This window comes from Carlito syrichta, unplaced genomic scaffold, assembly GCF_000164805.1.
Source record: "Carlito syrichta isolate Samal-C Ts95f unplaced genomic scaffold, Tarsius_syrichta-2.0.1 Scaffold301784, whole genome shotgun sequence".
NCBI lineage: Eukaryota > Metazoa > Chordata > Mammalia > Primates > Tarsiidae > Carlito > Carlito syrichta.
The window spans coordinates 298,438-322,768 of record NW_007245880.1 but is presented as its reverse complement, the minus strand read 5'-3'; the positions used below and the strand labels follow the sequence as shown (position 1 = coordinate 322,768).

General features: G+C 36.2%; 1 protein-coding gene across 1 annotated transcript in view; it reads left to right on the top strand.

Annotated features, from left to right (window-relative positions):
- PLAA (phospholipase A2 activating protein) overlaps positions 1 to 24,031 on the top strand; it is a 29,592-nt gene extending 5,561 nt beyond the window's left edge. The window contains exons 2-13 of the mRNA XM_008055225.2: positions 1,112 to 1,212; positions 1,301 to 1,421; positions 2,226 to 2,393; positions 3,538 to 3,673; positions 6,157 to 6,326; positions 9,004 to 9,161; positions 9,829 to 10,048; positions 13,133 to 13,201; positions 16,016 to 16,084; positions 19,005 to 19,106; positions 21,844 to 22,008; positions 23,303 to 24,031. Of these exons, the coding sequence (XP_008053416.1) occupies positions 1,112 to 1,212; positions 1,301 to 1,421; positions 2,226 to 2,393; positions 3,538 to 3,673; positions 6,157 to 6,326; positions 9,004 to 9,161; positions 9,829 to 10,048; positions 13,133 to 13,201; positions 16,016 to 16,084; positions 19,005 to 19,106; positions 21,844 to 22,008; positions 23,303 to 23,868 (2,045 nt within the window). The 3' untranslated portion in view covers positions 23,869 to 24,031. The remainder of the gene's footprint in view (positions 1 to 1,111; positions 1,213 to 1,300; positions 1,422 to 2,225; positions 2,394 to 3,537; positions 3,674 to 6,156; positions 6,327 to 9,003; positions 9,162 to 9,828; positions 10,049 to 13,132; positions 13,202 to 16,015; positions 16,085 to 19,004; positions 19,107 to 21,843; positions 22,009 to 23,302) is intronic.
- Positions 24,032 to 24,331: the final 300 nt, after the last annotated feature.

Sequence of the window (24,331 nt, the reverse complement as noted above, 5' to 3'; positions counted from 1 at the left end):
AGAGATGAGGTCTCGCCAAGTTGCCCAGGCGGGTCTCGAACCCCTGGGCTCAGGCAGTCCACTCACCTCAGCCTCCCAAGCGCGAGATTATAGGCTGAGCCACCGAGCCCGGCTAGTTTCTAATCTTTAGCTATTCTGAAATGTTAATGAATAGCTGTTTCCAGGATCCCTTACTCCCAAGAGTAGAGATACTTTTGTGATCACTTTCCTCTGGTTTGGGGAAGGGGATTCTTGATCCATTGTTTTTTGTGCTCTGCTTTGCCCCTCTGGGATATTCTTTTTTCTAAGATAATTTTTCATATTTATAATTTTTAGCCTGAGTAATTTTATGCCAAGAAAATAAGACATTTAATTAAACATTTCATTACTGCTGAACATTGAACTTGGCTCCAGTTTTTCATTTTAATGAAAGCAACCCTAAATATCTATATAAACAACATTTCAAAATAATTTGCATTATCTCCCTATTATAGTTTCTTGGAACCAAAAGGGATTGTGCAGCCCTCTTAGTCCTACTCTCTTATTTTACAGAAGAGGAATCTGAAGTTGAGCAATATTTTTGTGGTCACACAACTTGTAAGTGGCAAAGCTAGGCCTTTCACCCAGGCAATCTGGCACCAACGTCTGCTCTCAACCACAGTACTCTTTTGAATCTCCACTGAGTTAAACCTTAATTGGCTGAGATACTATCGCTTCACAAAGTGTTTTTAAAATTGCACTGTTAGCTGGGTGCGGTGGCTCACGCCTGTAATCCCAGCATTTTGGGAGGCAGAGGCAAGAGGATTTCCTGAGCTGAAGGGTTTGAGACCAGCCTAGGTAACCTGGGGAGACCCCACCTCTACAATAAATCAAAAAACTTAGCCAGGTGTGATGGCACATGCCTGTAGTTCCAGCTCCTTGGAAGGCTGAGGCAGAAGGATCACCTGAGCCCAGCAGGTCGAGGCTGTGGTAGCTGTGAGCATGCCACTACACTCCCACCTGGGTGACAAAGTGAGACTCCAACTCCTAAAATAACAACATAATGTAGCGTAACATAACATAGTATTGTTTTGGTAACTTGCAAGGTGGAGCATTTTTCTATATGAAAATGTTAACAAATTTTTCTACTTAGTTTGTAGTCTTTCATCTGGAAAATTTGGGACATTACTTAGTGGCTCATGGGATACCACTGCGAAAGTTTGGCTGAATGACAAATGCATGATGACCTTGCAGGTACAGTGATTCTGTGTGAATATTGTAGAGAATAATTAAATTTGATGATTCTGTGACAATTTAAAATTGGTATCCATTTTACTCACAGGGTCATACAGCCGCAGTATGGGCAGTAAAGATCTTACCTGAACAGGGCTTAATGCTGACTGGATCAGCAGACAAGACTATTAAACTGTGGAAGGCTGGAAGATGTGAGAGGACTTTTTCAGGTAAGATCCAGGTTGACAACTTTTATAATACTGCTTCCTACTTGCTCCTGTGGTTTTTTTTCTCAAAAGGTTAGGTGCTTGAAAATGGTATTTGAAAAACATCAGAGTATTTAAGTCACTTAATTTGAGTGAATATAATTTTTTCACACAGAATTAATGTTTAATATATTTTTCTTAAAATGTAGTGAAGCTTTTCATAGAACAGCCAAGTGTAGACTAATAAATAGCTGTCGGTTATATTTTTCTGGTATATTTGAATATTATGTATTTTATTAAGTACTCTTGTTATTGGGGAAGAAAGTTGAAAATGAATTCTCAGGTGAAAATAAAGAATTATGGGGGTTAAGGTACTGTTTTTGGAGGGTTTTAGGAAATAATTTGGAGAAAATAGGATGAATATAAAATCACTTCCCCAGACTAGTAATAAAAAATAAAATTTTGGCCTGGGCAACATCGCAAGACCTCACCTTGATAAAAAAATTTTTTTAAAAATTAGCTTGGATTGGTGGCACATACCTGTAGTTCCAGCTACCCAGAAGGCTAAAGCAGATAGATCGTGAGCCCAGGAGTTAGAGGCTCTGGTGAGTTGTGGTTGTGCCACTGCACTCCAGCTTGGGCAGCAGAGTGAGATCCTGACTCAAAAAATAAAAATAATAATAGTGTAAAAGAGATTTCTTTAGCTTGAAAATCAGTTTTAACTACTTAGTGATATATTTTATAATGTTCGTAAAATGTATAGTGCCATTAACCAATTAATCTGTGTTATTGATTTATATTCTTTTCCTTTTTTTTTTTTTATTGCAGGGCATGAAGACTGTGTAAGAGGTTTGGCAATTTTGAGTGAAACAGAATTTCTTTCCTGTGCAAATGATGCTAGTATTAGAAGGTGGCAGATCACTGGCGAATGTCTTGAAGTATATTATGGACATACAAATTATATTTATAGCATATCTGTTTTTCCAAATTGTAAAGGTAAGTTGATCTTATGCAATGTATTTAAAATTTTGTACTGAGCAATATCCCATTCCATTCTTGAGATGGGTGACGAGGGCTGATTACTTAATCAATTTATGATTTATGATTTGAATAATTTAGTAACTTTAATTTAAAAGTGTCTTTTTCCTAATGGAGAAAATTTGGAAAATTTTTAAAAATTGGTTTTTAAAAAAATTTTTATTGTAAAGATGTGGGGTACAATTCAGGGTTAGGTATACAAATGGTCATTGTACAGGTAAAGTTTGGGCCTCACTTTGGTCCCCACTTCACCTGGTTTGAGATCAGGAACCCTTATTGATGAAGTGTGCCCCCTCTTCCCCCGGCAATTTCCCACTACTACCAATCCCTTTCTTATAGTATTATGGTAATTGTTCAGGGTCCACTTATGAGTGACAACATGTAGTACTCAGTTCTTTGTTTCTGTGATAGATCACTGAGTATTATAGATTCTAAGTCCATCCAGGTTGCTGCACAATTTATAATTTTGTCCTTCTTTATGACTGTGTAATATTCCATTGTATATATGTACTACACTTTTTAAAGCAGCCTAGAGCCTAGATTTAAAAAGTGTAGTACATATACATGATGAAATATTACACTAGGCTGCTTTAAAAAGTGTATACGTACTACACTTTTTAAATCTAGACTGCTATCTATTACAGCATTATTCCCAATAGCAAAAATATGGAACCAACTGTGTGGTGATTCCTAAAAAAATCGACCTACCATACAATCCAGCAATTCCCATTCTGGGAATATACAATGTGGCGATTCCTAAAAAAATCGACCTTCCATACAACCCAGCAATTCCCATTCTGGGAATATACATGGAGGAACTGAAATCACTCTGTCTACTACAGCATTATTCCCAATAGCAAAAACATGGAGCAGTTGAGTACTACATGTTCTCACTCAACCCAGAATGGGAATTGCTGGGTTGTATGGAAGGTCGATTTTTTTAGGAATCACCACATTGTTTTTCCACAGAGGTTGTACTATAAAAACAAATTTTAAACCACTTTTAAGTTTTTAAAGGTCAGTGTGTCTAACTAGAAAGATGGTATGTATAAATGTACTTAATTTTATTCAAGTTAATTTTTCCTGTGTTCATTAATTTTAGATTTTGTGACAACAGCAGAGGATAGATCTCTGAGAATTTGGAAACATGGAGAATGTGCTCAAACAATCCGACTTCCAGCTCAGTCTATATGGTGCTGCTGTGTGCTAGATAATGGTGACATTGTGGTTGGTGCAAGGTATTTATATCCTAGTCAGTCATTAAATATTTTGTGTCTGGGCTGTTGGTAGGCACTAGAGTATACAGAGATAAACCATAAGGAATTTCAGGTGACTTGTGGAGACTGTATGCACATTCCTATTACTAAGCAAAACAGTAGGTGTAACAACTTTTACACTGGTGACACATGATATATTATCCTATTATTGTACTGCAATTTGTACTATAGAGACATTGAACACAAAAATTAGAGAAGGTAGAGATTGATGTCGGAAAGCTTTCTCGAGGAGAAGAAATTTGAAGTGGATTTGAAAGATGATGAGTAAGAAAAGGCATTAGAATTTCTGTCATAGCTAACCATTTAAGTTTCCTTCGTAGGAATGAATGTGATGTGCACAACAGGAAATGAAGGAAAAAGGCGGAAAATAAATCCTAGGGAAGAGCAGATATTAGGTACAGTGGGGCTTAACTTTGGGGAGCCCTTAATGCCAGGCATTTTTAGATTTTTTGCTTGGGGTTGGGAGTTGCAGTTGTTGAGCTAGAAATTATTAAACCAGAACTTGTGAATTATTAAATATGTAGGTTGGATTTAACTAGTGGTGACAATTGATAGGAAAGTAAGTTAGAAAGCAACCGTAATCATAGGAGTATGAAATTACAGAACATTGGGCTCACAGTGCTAATGGATAGAAGATAAATTAATGAGAAATTCAGAGGAAAAATCAGAAAGGGGTAAAAGAAAAGGATAGAGCTTCAAACGTTTGGTAACTGAAATTTCCATTAATAAAACTGTGAAAGTGGGATAATTGGTTTACAGAAGTAATGACTTGTGTCCCCTCCCACTGTCGGAGCTTTTCTGTTCTCTCAATAAATCCTGCTTTCTCAAAAAAAAAAAAAAAGAAGTAATGACTGTGGCTTTGAATTTCCTGGGGTCTAAGTAGGGTCTAAGGTAGGCCACAGTCCTGCCAGTGGAGCATGGGCAGTTAGACCAGAGCCTAGTGTAAGAACTGAGACTAAGGTAATGATGTCCACAAAATTGCCAAAAGCAAATTATAGGATACCTTTCTCTAAAGAAAGAAATATAAAAGAGGAGCAGAAAATTAAGAACTGAATATTGTGGTATACTGTGAGTAGAAAAAAGAAGCTAGTAAGTTCAACAGAACAAAAGAATCCAGATGTCAAAATTCAGAAAGATGGAAAAGGAGAGATTTGGGAAAGAGATTGTCAGTGTCAGAAACTGTCCAGGAATGGAAAGTTAGAAAAGCATTTGGATTTGGTTTGAAAGATGTTCTTAGTGACCATTTGGTATCACATTTTGACAGAAAAAGGCATGTAAGAAGAGATAAAAGATTGTTTGAGGAGGTGGATGAAGGAAAGGGTTATAGACTATTCTAGCAATGAAGGCCAGAAGAAAAAGGATGGTGACAGCTATAAAGGATAGAGGATCTAATAAAGTAGAAGTGTTTGGCCAGACACAGTGGCTCACACCTCTAATCCCAGCATGTTGGAATGCTTAGGCAGGAGGATTGCTTGAGTCCAGGGGCTCAAGACCAGCCTAGGCAACACAGGGAGACCTCATGTATCAAAAATCAAAAAATTAGCCAGGCATAGTGGCATGCGCTTGTTGTCCCAGCTACTTAGGAGGTTGAGGCAGAAGGCTTGCTTGTCCAGAAGGTTGAGAGTGCAGTGAGCTGTGAGTATGCCACTGCATTCCAGCCTGAGTGACAGAGTGAGACCCTGAATTAAAAAAAAAAAAAAAAGGTAGAAGTGCTGGGGCAGAGGTTGATATATTGGCTTAAGTTTTTTTCCCCTAAGCATATTTGCAGTTAGAGAAAAATAAACCAAGTGAAAGGGTGAAATTGATGTTGGTGGAAAGTTAAGTAAGAAACAGTAGAATTGGGTAGGTTTCATACAGTAGAATTAATAAAGTTGGAAGTGTCTGACTTGCCCTCTCCTATCTCAAAATTTAGAACTGAGAAATCATGGAAATGAAGTAATTTTTCTGAGAAAAGAGGTTGAGGACATCAAGTCCAAACACAAGGCCATTTTTTTCCCTCGATTGAAGTTATGTTGCTAGTTACTGGCATAATAAAGGAAGACCATATTTCTCTTTTGACCTTTGCTATTTTTAAGCTGTATGTTGGGTCTTTGAGAACTCTGTAAAGCAAATCGGTCTACCACCCTTCTCTGTACCATAATACCTATATGATATTGACTTTAAAAGTATATACTATATTTCTAGATTTTTATGTTGGTAAATATTTAACTTGAATTGAAAATTGTACTACATATATTACTCTGTTTTTATCAGTAACTTCTCTCTTAAATAGTTGACATAGTAATATGTGCTGCAGTCAGCATAGTGCTATACTCAGCAATAAATGCATGATAATGTTTTCCATATTCACAGGTACAGATTATTTTTGTTGTAGATTGTTCAAGTGTGATAATGTCAATACTCTAGGGCAATGACTTTTAAAATCAGGGGTTTTTTTCTTATAGTGATGGTATTATTAGAGTGTTTACAGAATCAGAAGCTCGAACAGCAAGTGCTGAGGAAATCAAGGCTTTTGAAAAAGAGCTCTCTCAGGCAACCATTGATTCCAAAACTGGTGATTTAGGAGACATTAATGCTGAGCAGCTTCCTGGGAGGGAACATCTGAATGAACCTGGTAAATATTTTAGTTTATCTAGTAGTTAAAAAAAATGCCACCTTATTTGCCTTTTGGAATAATTAAGAGTGATAAGAAAAAATGTTGTTTTGTTAGTGTTTCAGTGTTATTTTCATTGCCGTGTACTGATTTTTTAATGAATTTTTACTGTTACATATAATCACTATGAGAAACCACATTCTTGCCTCTGTCTCACAGTAGAGCTAAGCTTCCCATAAATAGGAATGTTTAATAAAAGAACTCCCCGACACCTATCTCATACATACAGTAGGTACTCAGAAGTCACTCACTTAATACTTTTGGTTGATTGAATTCCCTAAAAGAAGTTATACAGACTAAACATTAAAAGGAGTTTAAATAAAGCAATGTCTGCTTAATGAGTTGGGGATTATTTGAATTTGAAATCAGAGGACAGTAGTCATCTCAAATGAAATCATGTATTGGATATCCCTGACCCATTATACCAATGCTTCTCAAAGCTGAGTACATGGACCTCTGAGGATTCTGAGATCCTTTCAGGTTGTCCATGAGGTCAAAACTAATTTTATAATACTAGAATTTACTTGCTCTTTTTACAGTATATTAACATTGCACTTAATGTGCAGAAGCAATGGTGGGTAAAACTGCTAACTCCTTAGTACACAGATCAAGACAGTGGCACTAGTTATTGTGTTTTTCATTGGCATGCAGTTGTAGTTTAGTTTTTTTAAAGGCTAATTGTCCTTAGTAATGTCCTTGATGAGGCATTAATAATTGCAAATTTTATTGCACTTTGACCATTTACTACACATCTTTTTAAATATTCTGAATGACAAAATGTAGAGTATACATAAAGTACACCAAAATATACTATGGGTATCTCAAAGAAAAGCACTTGGGCGGTCATTTGAGTTGCAGGCTGAGCTGTCTCTTTTTTCATGGAAGGCTGTTTTTATTTGAAAGAATGACTAACTGCAGTTATTCAGACTTAGTTATTTGGCAGACATTTTTAAAAAATGAACAAAGTGAGCATGTTACTGTAAGAAAAATACTGACAGTATTTGTTGCCAAAGATAAAATTAAAGCTTTCAAGTGAAAATTAAAATTTTAGAAAATTGGATGGAACTAGAGTCTATAATACTGAGTGATCTCTCACAGAAACAAAGATCTGAGTATCACATGTTCTCACTCATATAGTGGACCTTGATCATCCAATGCACTACCGTAAGAAAGTGACTGACAGTGGTAGGGGAAACTATGGGGGGAGGGGAAGGGGGTGGGACTAATGGTAGTAAACATCTGTCTGGGGAGAGGGAGACACCTGTTATCAACAAGGGGGCCTAAATGAAGCATATTGTATACCTAACCCTTATATTGCCACCAGAAGCTTTTATATCTTCCCAATTCTAATGATGCCAGTGGTAATATTAATAAGTGCCATTTTTATATTGAATAATAAAATGTATAAATATGCAGAAGATCTACATAAGTCAGTGAACCAATATTTTCCAAATGACCAACCCGTATCTAATGTTACAAACTCATATGTGAGTAAAAGATTCACTCAAAGTGTAAGATCAATAGATTTTAGTGTAATAGAGATGAAAAATTCATTGATGTGGCTTCAGATTCTACATTGTTACCTTTAAAAAACTAGTTCTTGTAGAATATCTGCATTTTCTGAAAAGGCAATTTGACTAATCGTCTCTTTCAGCTACATATCTGTATGAGGCTGAATTGTTTTAACGTACTTCAACCAAAACAGCAAATTGCAACAGATTGAGATAGGGTAAGAGGGGAGATTAGAGGATGATGTACTCAGCTAGAACTGGCGTTTATCACACCCACTCAGATTCCATTGACCATTACTTAGTAATGTGACATCATGGGATTGCAAGATGCAAGAAGGCTTTATAATGTAGTCTCTGACTAAACAGCTACAGCTCTACCCAGTGCAAAAGAATCATGAATCCTTGGAGGACAACTAGCAACCTGTCTGCCACTGAAGCCCTTACTGAGAAGGGTGACATTCATATAAAGACTTTAAGGAAGTAAAGGAGCAAATATTGCTAACAACTGTGTGGATCGTGTCATAGGCAAAGTAAACAGCCAATGCAAATTTGAGAGGTTAGGGCACAGAAGGAATAGTAGAAGGTCAGGTCATGTAGTACAGAGGGGGCGGGCACTTTATATGTGGCCTTTTGCACCACTCCAAGGATGTAGGCTTTTATAAGAGTGAGATGAGTAGTCATTGGAGGATTTCAGGCAGAAGGGTTTCAGGACCTACTTAAATTATTGAAAGAATTCCTGTCTTTGCTGGGTTGACTACCGTGGGGCCTCAGAACAGTGGTATGAGACCACTGAGTCAATCCAACTGAGACATGATGGTAGCTTGCACCAAGAGACAATGGTGGAGATGTTGGGATTGAACTATGTTTTAGATGTATTTTAAGGAATGAGGTAATAGAAGTTGCTGAAGGATTGGCTGTGGGGCTGAGAGAAAGAGGTATCAGACTTTTCTACTTTTTGGTCTGAGCCACTGGAAGAATGGAGAGCTATTTAGTATATGTCTACTTATAATTTATATAATACTTATATATTTAGTATATGTCTCTTTTATGTATAAATTTTAATGTTAAGAATTTTCTGTCTAAATGTTTGAATTTTACTCTACCATTCTACCTTTGCTTCTTAAAAGGTTCTAGAGAAGGACAGACTCGCCTAATTAGAGATGGAGAGAAAGTTGAAGCCTATCAGTGGAGTATTAGTGAAGGAAGGTGGATAAAGATTGGTGATGTTGTTGGCTCATCTGGTGCTAATCAGCAAACATCTGGAAAAGTTTTATATGAAGGGAAAGTATGTCAACTTCTTTTTCATACCCATTATCTTAAATCATTAGGCAAATTAAATGTTTCCTTTACCCTGTGTGATTAAATTTTCTTTGGTGTTTTGACATTTAAAAATGTATTACTGTGGGAAATGATCTTTTTTCCCTGTCTTGAAATAGACTTTTAAAAAATATCTTTTTATGTAGAGGGAACTGTGTTTGATACATAAACTAGCATTTATCTGTCTTTTAGTAGTTCATATACAGAAGTTATTCTCAGCTATTTTTAGGAGCTTCTATGCCACCTTTTACCTAATACATAATGCCTGACTATATTTAACTTGTCAAGACATGAGGGACCCTGCAGGATAGTGTTTATAATGCCAGCATGTTTTGGTGAGTAGGATATGAAAACAGCTACTTAAGATCAACCAGTTGAAAACCCTCCTTTAGCCGTAGAATTAATAGGTAGTTGTAATCCATCCTTTATCCCCACCTCTACCCCCCAAAGAAATTCAAATGGGAGCTATTAATCTTTATCTGCTGAAGAGAAAGATTTTAGTGTTGTACTTTGAGCAAAGTTTAAGTACTATCATGATTAGAATAAAGAACACAGAAAATCAGTATTTTCACATGTCATTAATATATGTGAACCGATAGATTAATAGTTATCTCCTTTTTATATTCCTTTTATAGGAATTTGATTATGTTTTCTCAATTGATGTCAATGAAGGTGGACCATCGTATAAATTGCCATATAATACCAGTGATGATCCCTGGTTAGCTGCATACAACTTCTTGCAGAAGAATGATTTGAATCCCATGTTTCTGGATCAAGTGGCTAAATTTATTATTGATAACACAAAAGGTCAAATGTTGGGACTTGGGAACCCCAGTTTTTCAGATCCATTTACAGGTAAGTTAGTTATTTGCATTAACCTTGTGTGCTTCTATCAAGATTGTTTTTTTTTTTTTATGTGTTTAAGCACCCATTTTAATTAGCAGTTTAAATAAAAACCAGCATCTATAGCAGGCTTTTATTTCACATTCTTATTTTTAAGTCTCAAATTATGTAGTAATTCTGTATTTATAGTATAATTATAAATTGTTCTCTTTCAAAAAATATAACAATGCCGTAAAGTTAAGAAACTGGGCATGGTGGCTCATGCCTAAAATCGAAGCACTTTGGAAGGTGGAGAGGAGAGGAGTGCCTGAGCCCTGGTGTTCGAGACAAGCCTGGACAACTGATGAGACCTTGCCTCTAGAGTAAATAAAAAAATTAGCTAGATATGGTAGGTACACACTGTAGTTCCCCTGCTTGGGAGACTGAGGTGGAAGGATCACCTGAGTCCAGCAGGTCAAGGCTGCAGTGGCCGTGAGCATGCCACTGCACTCCAGCTTGGGCAGCAAAGTGAGACTCTGACTCAAAAAAATAAAGTTAAGGAACTTCAATAATTTGAAATAAAAAGAAACTTGTAATTTCCTTTATATGGTTTTTCTTTTAAAAATACATATTTTGGTGAAATTTAGTAAATAGAAATTCTTTTTTGACCTTAGACCAAATTGGTTAGTTGTGCTTCAGATCTAGAACCAAACTGTGGTACTTATAGTTTATATGTGGTTTGTGTTGTACGTGTTCATCTTAAGTTAGTTGTTTATAACATAGTATATAGTATCTAAAATGTTATAACTGAGATTAGGTGTTCATGCCCGTCTGTAAATTTTAATCCTAGCAATATTAGTCTGAATTCTGGCTCCTGGAAAATAGGTTATAATCTTAGTATATCAGTTTGAGTTCTAGATCCTAGAAACTGAAGAACAGGAAGAAATAAAATACGCCCTCTTAGGTACAAGGCCAACTCTAAGTAAAATTTTTGAAATAGGCACTTTACTGTTAATGTTTTCCTCTTGCCATTTCTGGCTCCCATTTTTGTATGTTCTAGTGCTCTTCCTTGTTCTACAAAAACCTCATATTCTCTTCCTATTTCAAATCCATATATAGGCCAAGCATGGTGGCTTACGCCTGTAATCCCAGCACTTTGGGAGGCTGAGGTGGGAGAATTGCTTGAACCCAGGAGTTCCAGACCAGTTTAGGCAACATAGCAAGATCAGCACTTTGGGAAACTGAGGCGGGAGAGACCAGCCTGGGCAACTTAGTGAGACCTTGTTTCTAAAAACAAAAAAGAAAAAATTTTTTTAATTGTTCAGGCATGGTGGTGAGTCCCTGTAGTCCTACTTATTTGGGAAGCTGAGACAGAAGGTTGAGTCCAGGAGGTCTAGGCCATAGTGAGCTGAGATTGTGCCACTGCATTCTAGCTCAGGCAACGGAGATAATTGGACCCTATCTCAAACAAAGAAAAAAAATCCTGATATTGTTCTGCCTTTTCTTCACACACAGGTGCTCTGTGTTCTCAAATATCTTCTCTCTTTCTTGTTCAAAATTTCATTGCCTGTTCACATGATAAAGCTAATCTTACCTGCATGTTGTCCTACATAGAATTTTCAAAGTAATTTACCACTGAATTATAGATGATATAACCATCCAAATACTTGCACTTAACAAAGAAAGAAAAAATTAAGTGCTTACTACCTGGATATCCTCTTCCCCTTACCTTCACTCCCAGTGTAGCTGAATATTTCAGACTACAGTGCAAGAGAATAAGCACATATTGCAGTATTGTACAAGCTCTTTTGTGTATGGGATGAAGGAAAGAAATTAAAGCAGCTGGCTTCGTCTATAAATTTAAAAACTACTTGACTTGTTTTGCTCTACCAAGACTCTTAACTTTATAAGGATCCTTCCATTTTTTGTGTATGGACAACCTGACGATTACCCTAGGGGAACTAACAAAACATATATGCGCACACACCACATGTTTGTACATATATAACAAGGGAGGCCCCCAAAAATCAGAATTTATTTATAAAAAAGTATATTTATTCTTACATGTTTAAACTTCAGTCTCCTTTGAAGTTTTCTCCATTTGATGCTTTTTCCACTGCTCAAAACAGTTTTTGAACTTATCAGTTTTGATGCCTTTTAGTGCTTCTGCCATTTTGTTTGTTTGCTTGTTTTGCCTCTTACACATTAGCAAAATGTTTCCCTTTGAAGACTTCTTTCATCTAGGGAAACAATAGAAAGTTACTAGGGGCCAGATTGGGTGAATAGGGAAGGCGGGCCATGGAGAGGGTCATGCCATTTTTGGTCAAAAACCGCTGTGCACTCAGCATGGTGTGGGCAGATCACCCATCATGAAATGGGCAAATGTGTTGAAAGAATCTTCAAAAAAAAAAAAATTTCACTGACGCTGAATGCAGCCTCTCACAACAACACTAGCTGGTACACTGGTTCCAATGGATTTCTAGAACACTTACCTACAAGGGGCCTTTTCTCTAAAAGATAATTCCAGTTTTTGGGGGGTCCTTCTCATACATGGAAGTATCTTTCCTTGGTAGCACTCATCCCCTTTATAATTCTCTTCTCCTGTTGGTTGTAAGCTTCACTAGATACTAGCAATTTTGTTTCCTGCTGGATGCCCAGCACTGAGTATGTTGTTTGACACATGAATTAATGAATCCAGAGCTCTAAAAGATGAACCTTTAATGCCTATGGTTTTGATGAGAATAACAACAGCAGGAATTATAGCGAATTTGTATAGGAACAGGGACAGAAATTGATAGTATGTATATATATTTAGGTTAGATATCACCTGCAATTCTCTTGATATTTGAATTCAGTTTTTTAAAAAATATCTAAGTGCTGGAGCTAAGATATAATAAAGCATTAAGGTTAAGAAAACAAAACTTGGAGAATCATTAAAATTTTAGCTTCTTACCAGTTATAAGACTTCCAACTATAATTTCTGCCATTCTGTCATTTAACAGCTTGTTTTTCTGTTTTTCTTTAAGCGTAGGTTCTTCTAATGTAAGCATTGTGCTGTTTATGAAATTTAAAACTTTGGTATACTTCAGTTTTTTTTGTTTTGTTTTGTATGCACAGGTGGTGGTCGGTATGTTCCGGGCTCTTCAGGATCTTCTAACACACTGCCTTCAGCAGATCCGTTTACAGGTGGGATGCAGTTTTATTAATATATCTTTCCTTACTAAACATACAGCCTTTTATATTAAATAGCTTTACACTTTGGAGATGTCATCCAGTAACTGATAATTCCCTTATCTATTTTTCAATTTTGATGGGTCTCCGTTTCTTTAACTTCTGATTTTTGCTTTTTCCTGGAGTAATTTTGTAGATTTTCTCATTACTTTTTAAGTAGCATATTATTAGAATTCATCATTTTCTCCAGTAGTCCTTCCTGCCAAGAGAGCAGAATTGTTAAGAACATAGGTTTTAGAGTCAGACAACCCTTGATTCAAAATCTGGCTCTACCACGTACTTGCTATGAGAAGTTGGCAAGTTATTTAACCTGTCTGAGCCTATTTTTTTTATCTGTGAAATTAGATAATAAGGGAACTCACCAACCAAGATACAGCATGAGTGCTGTCATTGGCGAGATGCTACCAATCACGAGCAGAAGGAGCCATGTGAGTCCCTGATACTGGATGGAGCAATGCAATCAAGAGGTCTGCCCAGTCATATTTTGACTTAGCATGGAAGGCGACATTCTACCCAGCTACTCAGCAGTAGTCTTCTTAATCTAAGTTATTAATGGTATTCTTGAAGCCCTCAAAGTGCTTGTGTGTTTCTTCAGAGTGAATTTATTTACCAAGGTATGCATGCCTCAGCATCAGCACTACTGGGAAAAAAAACTGCCAGAGTTGGACTTTAATGCAGCTGAAGAAGTCTCTTTTTCCAGAATGGCTTTTGATATCTTTTATGATGCTGTTGTTGGATTTCAACCAGAGTTTCTGGACAGTATACCCAGTTTGGGAAGAGATTCATAGCCTTTAGGTGTCCACTGTGAGCTATAAAAAGACAACCTACAATCTTCTCTAAGCCATAGAAGGACAAACATACAACCTTAGGTCAGTGTCATGAAGTTGTGAATTTCTCTCAGTGAGCTTCATTTGTCCTGTGAATGAATTGGTGGCCCAGATGCAAATGGTTTCACCCTGTGCATTGGTAACAAGTGTACTAAAATAATCAACTATCAGCTAAATGCTGTGATGGTACAATGGCTGTGAAAGAAGTCTTTAATGACATAATGAGATTTCAAATGGTAGTAAGAATCTGAAGAGTGGATAAGACAATGACTTTCTGTTTACCAGCAGTTCAGGAACAGTGATGCCCTGAAACTTACATCAAGAAAACCCGAATCTTACTGACAGCTTTTTTCTGGAGCAGCAGAAACATACCAAGCTTCAGCCAATACCAACAAAATCAAGAAAACTCCTGAGGTCATCATAACCAGAGCATGTCTCACTCTTATACAATGTTTATAATGCAGAAGGTGCAAGTGGTTATGTAGGTGCAAATAGCATATTCAGTGTCCAAGAGAATTGTGGTGTCATTGACATAATTGAACTATACTTTTATAAAAATATCAGGACATAATAATAAAATGGCATAATATAAAACGTTTAGCAAAATGCATGGAATATATTTAAGCCATGAATATATGTTAGGTTGTATAGTGGTTGATACCATTCCCCAACTTCATTTGTAGCACTGGGGCCAGAAGATTTCCCCATTTGACTACAACTTAAGGTCAACCTTAATTCTCTTTTCTTTTCCTTATTAATTTATGTGTTCTCAAACTTCTAATATCCATTAGAATGATCTGGAAAATGTTTTAAAATTACTTATATCAAGGTTCTACCCTCAAATATTATGATTCACTATGTTAGTGAAGAGGTTAAAAATACTCATGCCCTGAGCCATCACCCAAGGATTCTGATTAAATAGTCTTGGTTGTGGCTTGCTCTTAAATATTTTTAAAAGTTTCCTGTGTATTTCTAAAGTGGAGCCAATCTGGAATACTACTAGTTTGTGGGTAGACTCTGGGAATCCGCATGTTAAACAGGTGACTTTCGTTCAGGTGGTCAGAGAACCACATTTAGAAAAGTGTAGGACTGCATTTTGTCTTTTAATAGCTTACTGCCTTGGACAAGTTATTCAACCTTCCTCTTCTAAAATACTGTGAATTATAATGGCATCTAATTAATGCTTTAATGAGTATATGTATAGAAGATGCTTAACTGGCATATAGTTAAAACTCAACAAATCCATTTATTCCCTGTTCTTTATTATTGTATTCAATCTTATTTACTTTTTTGTTTTGTTTTGTTTTTTAGTTTTGCTTGTCTTTTCTGTTTGTTTTGCACTGATTATACCAGTTCCTAGATTATAAACTCAGAGAGGTTAGAAGAGTAACTCATCTTTCTTCTTCCTACAAAGACTGATCCAGGACTCTGAATTCTGCTGATTCTCTTTCATGTTTCCTTCTTTCCATTTTCAGTAAGATAGCCACAAGTATTATCTTAAACGTGACTGTGCTGTTGTCATAATGTCTCTAATTCTTACATAAGACTTTTCAGATTGTCTCATGTGCTATCCAGTTCTGCCTCTTTATTTCACTAGAATTGTGTTCACATTTTATTCTGGAAACATTTATTTCTCTCCAATTCACTTACGTTTTTATAATTTACTAAACTTCTGTAATTATAATGTATAAGGCATCTAACATTTGCTTTGTACCTTTGAATTACTTTTTTAGCTAACATTTATTGGGCTCTCACTACATGCCCAGGACTGTTCTCACTATTTTTCTGCATTAAATGTACAGCACAATTATTATTTGTATAATGGTGCCATTCTGAAATGTGCCTAATAATGAAAATAAGTTATTCTATGTAAAGAAGGAGCAGTTTGAACTTCATAGTTTGCAGTTACACTTACTTACTAGGAGTTATTGTTGCATTGTAGGTGCTGGTCGTTATGTACCAAGTTCTGCAAGTATGGGAACGACCGTGGCTGGAGTTGATCCATTTACAGGTACATAACTTTTTGTTCCTTTTTCTTTTTTTCTTTTCTTTTTTTATATTGTTAAAATTCATCGAAACTTTTATTTAATGAAAAGATTAAGGAAAATTTGTGTAATTTTCTTGCTTAAGAACTTTTTATATAGTGAATCAGGACCAAAGTTCTTGGCTAGCTTTTAGAGTTTTCTCAGAATTGTCTCATTTATACACATTAGAATCATCTAGGGAGCTTTAAAGAAGCACTTCAGCCTCATCCCCAGAAATGCTCACTTGGTCTATTCTGCTCTGAGTGGGGGCCTTGGCAAGGATAGTTTTATAATCTTTCAATGTGATTCTAATGTACATTCAGGGTAGAAAACTACTGTAGTCAGTCTGGTTTTCCCATACAAAATCTGTGTTTGTTCCAATCTTTCCTCCTCCATGCTTGCATCATGTGTTGAGAACATTATTATCAGGATTGTACATTGTTCTCTCTCTCTCTTTTTTTTCTGAGTCTTACTCCGTTGCCCAGCCTGGAGTGCAGTAGCTTTCTCATGGCTACCGCAGCCTTGACCAACCGGGCTCAGGCAATCCTTCCACCTTAGCCTCCCAAGAAACTGGCACCACAGGCACTTGTCACCACGCACGGCTAATTTTTTTGATTTATTGTAGAGACAAGGTCTCACCAAATTGCCCAGGGTGGTCTCAAACCCCTGGACTCAGGCAGTTCTCTCTTCTCTGCTTCCCAAAGTGCTGCTATTACAGGTGTGAGCGCCCAGCTTACTTTGTTCTCTTTAATATGACTCAAAAGAGAATGTTTCTCTGATTTAGGCCTGGAACAGTTGGCCTTCTTCTGAACAACTAATTTTTTTTAATCCTTAGTATCTAATCTACTATCTGACATATCTCACTTGTTCATTGACTATATGATGGCGTGTTGTCCTCTGTATTGGCTGCCAGTAAAACACAGAGCTAAATTTGTAGTTTGCCTCTTTCAAGTTTGACAGAACTCTTGGCATAATTTTTTCCTACTTAATTATTTTATGTTCTATGTGATGTATGCAACAGAATTTGAGTAACATATATGTTATTGAGCATCATAAAATTAACACCCATAAACCCACCAAACTACTTAATAACTAACTTGCCATGCGCTTTTATTTATTTATTTATTAAATGGAGTCTTGCTAAGTTGCCCAGGCTTGTCTCAAACTCCTGGGTTTATGTGACTCTCTCACCTCAGCCTCCCCGCAATTGGAATTACGTGTGTGCGCTACCACACCCAGCACTTGGCATATGATTTTGTAAGCTATTTTTTAGTTGCAAAAGTAGCATTGGTTGGCAATATTGAAGTATAACTTACTGCTTATAGTTAAGATTATGGACTCGAGTGAGAATACTTAGATTCAAATCTCAGTTCCACTACTTTTTATCTGTTTGACCTTGAAAACGTTATTTGATGTATCTATGCCTTTGTTTTTCTTATTTGCAAAGTGAGGTAATGTCTACCTCCTAGAATGAAGAGCCTAAAATTACAAAATTTATGTAAATTACTTTCACCAAATAAATGCTTAGTAATTGTTAGTTGTACCTTTTGTAACAAAAGAGAGTAAAGTTAACAGTACCCTCTCCCATCTTCCAAAAGTTGTTTTTTACTAGTTTTGTGTTTAAACCTTAATCTAAGCTATTGTCATCTCACACCTAGACTAATGAAATAACCTCCAAATTGGTCTTACCATGGTCCATATTGCAGCCAGTGATCTTTTTCCAGTGTACTCTGTTTATGTACTTTCCTTGATTTAAAAGCTCCCATGACTTCCCACTGAATATTTTCTCTTGCCTTGCATCAAATTCCTCTCTGCTTTTCTTCTGTCCAGCCATACTGGCCTCGTGTGTCAGTTTCTTGAGCATGCTATGCTGTTTTCTGCCTCTGGAGGTTTGAACTCACTGTTCTTTTTTATAGTACTTATGCTCTTTGCCTTGCTATTTAGACCACAAATTATTGGTTGTTCCCCTTTTTAAAATTTAATTTTATAAAACAGTATTTATTAAATTAACTCAGTAAAACTATTCTGAACACCTACATACATCCTCTGGTAAATCAACCTTTCTACCATAAGCTTTTATTGCATCTTGTACTTTTCCTTAGAGAACTTTTCATTGTACTTAATTATTTGGATGATATTTGATTAATATTTGCATTCTCCTTAACACAACTAGATTGTAATGACCAAGAGAGTTCAGGCAATGTCTGTGTAGCTCATTTTTTATATCAATAGATATTTTTTTGCTTTATAAGCAGTTAGAATTAATTTTGTACACACACTTCCTTTCTTACTTTATCTTTATCTACCTTCACCCCTTTCTATCCCTAAGATACTCAGAATGTTAAAATAAATCTTTTATTCATATTTTTGCCAAATACTTCAGTTCCTTACTTGTAGATTAAAGCAAAATGGGTTTCAGTTAAGATATGAAATGTAAGATAAAAATTATATTTAATTGAAGTCACTGTATTTAATATTGCTGGATTTTTATCTTGTGCCAGTTGCTTTTTCATCATCAGATGTTGACTTTTGGTTATTGTAATAAAGTCTTAAGATAGAAAAAAGTATAAAAAGCAAGGATCCTTGCCCCCTAGGAATTTACAACTTGGGGATTTATAAAAGTATAGAAAAAGATTAAAGAAAATGACAGTGCCTACTACAGCATTTGGAATAAGGAATAAAAGACTTGAGAAGCAAGAGATCAGTATGACTTACAGAGGATGGGAATGGAATGTTGTACATAATTGAATTGTTTTCAAAATCTTGTGAATGATTTCTTTTTTTCCCCTGGAGGTTGCTGTTTATTTTATTGCATATACTGTATGGTTACATATCTTAATAATTGTGAAAACAAAGTCATACAGTTAAATCACTCCTTATGATTTTCATCGTCTATTCTTTAAATAGGGAATAGTGCCTACCAGTCATCTGCACCTAAGACAGTGAATATTTATTTCCCTAAAAAAGAGGCTGTCACTTTTGACCAAGCAAACCCTACACAAATATTAGGTAAGTTCTTTAATTAATTTTTTTACATACTCACAGATTGTTTGAGATATTCTCAGGGCTGTTCCTTTTCTTAACATATATCAGGAACTGGGTACTTAGAGATTTATTTTGTGGTATTAAACAACTGTGTCAGCTACACATGTACAAGCTGGTAATGGATCCATAATACTTTGTGAGAAGCCTTATACAAATATAAGGTAATGCTTATATGACATTTATGAGAAAAAAAACTAAAGGGGGGAAAATAATTCTACTCTCAAACTCAATGTTTTCAGATAAAAAAATTAATGAAAATGAATGAGCAAAACATTTGAAAAACAAAAATTTTATCTTTAAAAACTTAGTGGCTCTTAGAAATAATAAAAGGCCATTTTAGCCCTGGGAGACATCTTGTAGATCACTACCAGCAACTTGATTGCACTTTTTTATGAAATAGTGAAAAATGAATTACTTCATATTAATTAGTATAGCATTGGAACCAATTTTTTTGTTGTTATGATATTTGGCTTCAAATGGAATTTTGGACATTGAGCAACTTAATTATAACATAAAAATCAAAATTTTATATCTTATATGTTCCTAGTATATGGTAACGTGTGAAACAGTCACTGACATGCATTGCAGGTTGATACATGTTGTGTATAATAATTTGTTTGACATCTTCCACCTGATGTTTTCCTATTTGAGCAGACAGTGCGATCTTATTTTCTTTCTCCCACATTAATAATATGTAATTTTTGTTCAGTCTGTGCACCAATGTGAAAGCACTTTACACATTCTCTTTCTATGTAATGCCAGCTGGTTTTTTAAATGTATGTCTCAGTATATATTCCATCTCTTGATTTGCTTTTTTGAGCAATTTGAATGGAAAATTTCAAGGAAACATACATTTTTGAAAATTTGTGCTGGCATAAGTTTATCCTATATAATCACCAGCAGTCTCTTTATGCCCCCTCAGAGGGGACATCTGAGTACAAAGGGTTAAATTGCCGTTAGAATAAAACTGCTCTATTGACTTTGATTGCTTTTGCTGTTAATTTGTGTTCCTTAGAACAAAATGACTACTGGACTAACGAGTCATTTTGGACTAAGAAGACTACTAGCTTTGCTTGCCACAAGGTTATGATGAGAATTAATTGAGATATTATAAAATATGTGCCTGAATATAAGGCAAGACCAGTATTATAAAAATTGATAACTCATGGGTGTTTTTAAAATTGCTTTATTTTGGACCATAAAGAAGCATTTGCACACCTTTAGCATTTTTTAACTCTTGTACAAATCTAAGAGGGATGTTGATTTTTGCATTTTTTATCAAACTTTGTTTTGAATAGTTTAGTGTTAAAATTTTTAAAGCCTAAGAATAGTGAAGTGAGTCCAAGTTTCCATTAATAATTGAGCTAAAAATTGTAATTTGGTCACTTTATCTTCTTAAACCTTTGTGGTTAGAATTTGGGCTTTTTTATTCTTGAGATAAAGATTTTTGAAGAAACATGGGGAAAGCAATGTGAACATTGTTTTAAAAGCCATTCTGAATGGTTGCAAATATGATCATACTTTAAAACTTTATTCAGGGCTAGGTGTCGTAGCTCATACCTGTAATCCCAGCACTGTGGGAAGTCAAGGCAGAAGGATTACAGGAGGCCAGGAGTTTGAGACCAACCTGCACACCATAGCAAAACACTATCTCTACAGAAAATAAAAAGTAAATGAGACAGATGTGGTGGTGCACACGTGTAGTTCTAGCTACTTGGGAGACTAAGGCCAGAGGATTGCTTGAGCCCAGGCTACTGAGAGCTATGATCTCACCACTGCACACCAGTCTGGGAGACAGAGCAAGACCTCCCAAAAATAAATAAATAAATGAAACTTTATTCAAAGTAGAGTTTCCAAAGGTCTTAGAAAATAATAAGTAAAATAAAAATGGCCACAGTAACCTTTCTTTTACTACATCATGCTGTTTAAAACTACTGACAGCCCAGGTGCAGTGACTCAAGCCTGTAATCCTAGCACTTCAAGAGGCTGAGGTGAGGGGATTGCCTGAGCCCACAGGCTCGAGAACAGCCTGGACAACTTGGCGAGACCTCATCTCTACTATAGATCAAAAAATTAGCCCCACATGGTAGCACGCACCTGTAGTTCCAGCTACTTGGAAGGCTGAGGCAGAAGGATCACCTGAGCCCAGCAGGTCGACACTGAGGCGGCCACGAGTGTGCCACTACACTTCAGCCTGGGTAAAAGAGTGAGACTGTAACTCTCTCTCTCTCTCTCTATATATATATATGTTGACAAGCAGGCCAGGTACGGTGACTCATGCCTGTAATCCCAGCACTTTGGGAGGCCAAGGTGGGAGGATTGCTAGAACCCAGGAATTTGAGACTAGCCTGGGCAATACAGTGAGACCTCATCTCAATAACAACAACAAAAAAAAAAATTCAAAAAATGAGCTGTGTGTGGTGGCATGCACCTGTAGTCCCAGCTACTTGGGAGGTCGAGGCTGTGGTAAGCCATGATCATGCCACTGCACTCCAGCCTGGGCAAAAGAGTAAGACTCTAACTCAAAAAAAAAACCCAAAAAAAACCTCACAAGCCTTATCCTTATTTTGTGGTTTTTAATTGCTGATAAATGTCTTAACTATGATGTATAATAGAGTATTTTTATTTAAAATCTTGGTATATATGTATTATCTGACTAATTAAAGCTAGGAAAGTTTGAAGATTTGGTTTTGGGTTCTAGGTAAATTGAAGGAACTTAATGGAACTGCAAATGAAGAGAAGAAGTTAACTGAGGATGACTTGATACTTCTTGAAAAGATACTATCTCTAATATGTAATAGTTCTTCAGAAAATCTCACTGTCCAGCAACTTCAGATTTTGTGGAAAGCTATTAACTGGCCTGAAGGTAAATAAACACTTTTCAAAAGGTAAACAGGAAGCAGAAAGTGTATCTTCATTTCTATCAATATAAGTGGCATTTTTAGATTAAATGAAAGTTAAACTGGGTAGTTCTAATTCATTGTGAAAAACTTCACAAAAATGACTCACTACAGCGCTGTAATTAATAATCTTGTTTTGGTCACATGCCTTATGAGAATTTGAAGGTAAACATAATGATCCCTACATTTATCAGTTTGTATACTGTTTTAGAGCATATGTGGATCCCCTATAACCCATCCAAGATACTCTTTGTGAGCTGTTAACCCTAGGCTTGCCATAGGTATTTTTTTTTTCCAATTATGTCAGTTAAGTCTTTTCCTTCTCAAAGTGTTCCCACTCCATTATTTTCTCATGCCATTGATTTATTGGAGAAAAAGTCACTTTTTACTGCAGTATTTCCCATACTGTGGATTTGACTGATCACTTAACGTTTTTTTCTATCTCTGTTTTTCCTGCTGGCGACATAATTAGATTCTGGTTCAGTGGTTTTTTGTTTGTTTGTTTTTAATGATGATGCATACTATCTTTATATTATGGGGCATATAATGTTGGATTTTCTCATTTTAGTGATGCAAAGATTGGCTAGTACATACATTCAGATGGTAGCTACTCAAGCCCTCAATTATAGAGCTTCTATCAGTCAATCATTCAATCTCCCACCATCCTATAAGCATCATATCAGCATTTGTTAACTGGAATTCTTCCCTAAAGAGCTTTCTCCGTTTAACTCTTTGGTCTCGTTTTAAGATTTTTTTTTTGAGTTGGAGTCTCACTCTGTCGCCCAGACTGGAGTGCAGTGGCCGCTCCCGGCCACCGCAGCCTCGACCTGCTGGGCTCTGGCGATCCTTCCGCCTCAGCCTTCCAAGTAGCCGGAATTACAGGCATGCACTACCACTCCCGGCTGATTTTTTGATTTATTGTAGAGATGAGGTCTCACTGCCCAGATGGGTATCAAACCCGCGGGCTCAGGCAATCCACTCACCTCAGCCTCCCAAAGGCACGGGATTACAGGCTGAGCCACCGAGCCTGGCTCATATGTGACCTTATAGCAGTAAACCTAGTCTATGTAAATATGAAAAATTAATCACAAGTTTCAGTAATATGTGCATTTTTATAAAGCAAGTACATGACTTTTTTACATTTTCTACATTAGTCATGTTAATTTTGTAGTGGGAAAATAAAACTCATGAAAATTGATTGAAAGTCAAAAGGAATTTTCTGAATTTTCATAAACATTAATGAATGTTTCTTCTTAATAGATATTGTCTTTCCTGCACTTGACATTCTTCGGTTGTCAATTAAGCATCCCAGTGTGAATGAGAACTTCTGCAATGAAAAGGAAGGAGCTCAGTTCAGCAGTCATCTCATCAATCTTCTGAACCCTAAAGGAAAGCCGGCAAACCAGCTGCTTGCTCTAAGAACTTTTTGCAATTGTTTTGCTGGCCAGGCAGGACAAAAACTCATGATGTCCCAGAGGGAATCACTGATGTCCCATGCAATAGAACTGAAATCAGGAAGCAATAAGAACATTCATATTGCTCTGGCTACATTGACCCTGAACTATTCTGTTTGTTTTCATAAAGACCATAATATTGAAGGAAAAGCTCAATGTTTGTCAGTAATTAGCACAATCTTGGAAGTTGTACAAGACCTAGAAGCCACTTTTAGACTTCTTGTGGCTCTTGGGACACTTATCAGTGACGATTCAAATGCTATACAATTGGCTAAGTCTTTAGGTGTTGATTCTCAAATAAAAAAGTATGCCTCAGTATCAGAGCCAGCTAAAGTAAGTGAATGCTGTAGATTTATCCTAAATTTGCTGTAGCAATGGGGAAGTCGGGGGACTGAGATTTTAATTTGATTAGTGACTTTTTTTCTCACATTTTACATGACTGATAACAGATGATTAAAAAATACTGTGGATTAAGTAAAATCTTGTAAAGTAATGGGGAGGGAAAGCAAAGAAATAAAATTTTTGCACTGTTAAACTGAGATTTTTCCTGTGTAGTGTGGGCAAGTTTTCAAGAGTATAGAAACATTTAAAACTATGTCAACAACAACATAATGACAATGGCATTTCTCCCTTACCTAGCCACTTAGGAGAAGACAAGGACTTTTACTTATATAACTTGCTTTTGCTACTTATATACTCCAAACTGTTAGATGTTGGCAGTTATCTTTTATTTAACTTCTTCACTTGCATTCACTGCTGTATTCTTTCAGCAACACTGATAACATTTCAAGGTCTTGTTTTAGGATAACTACTTTAAAATTTTTAAAATTATATT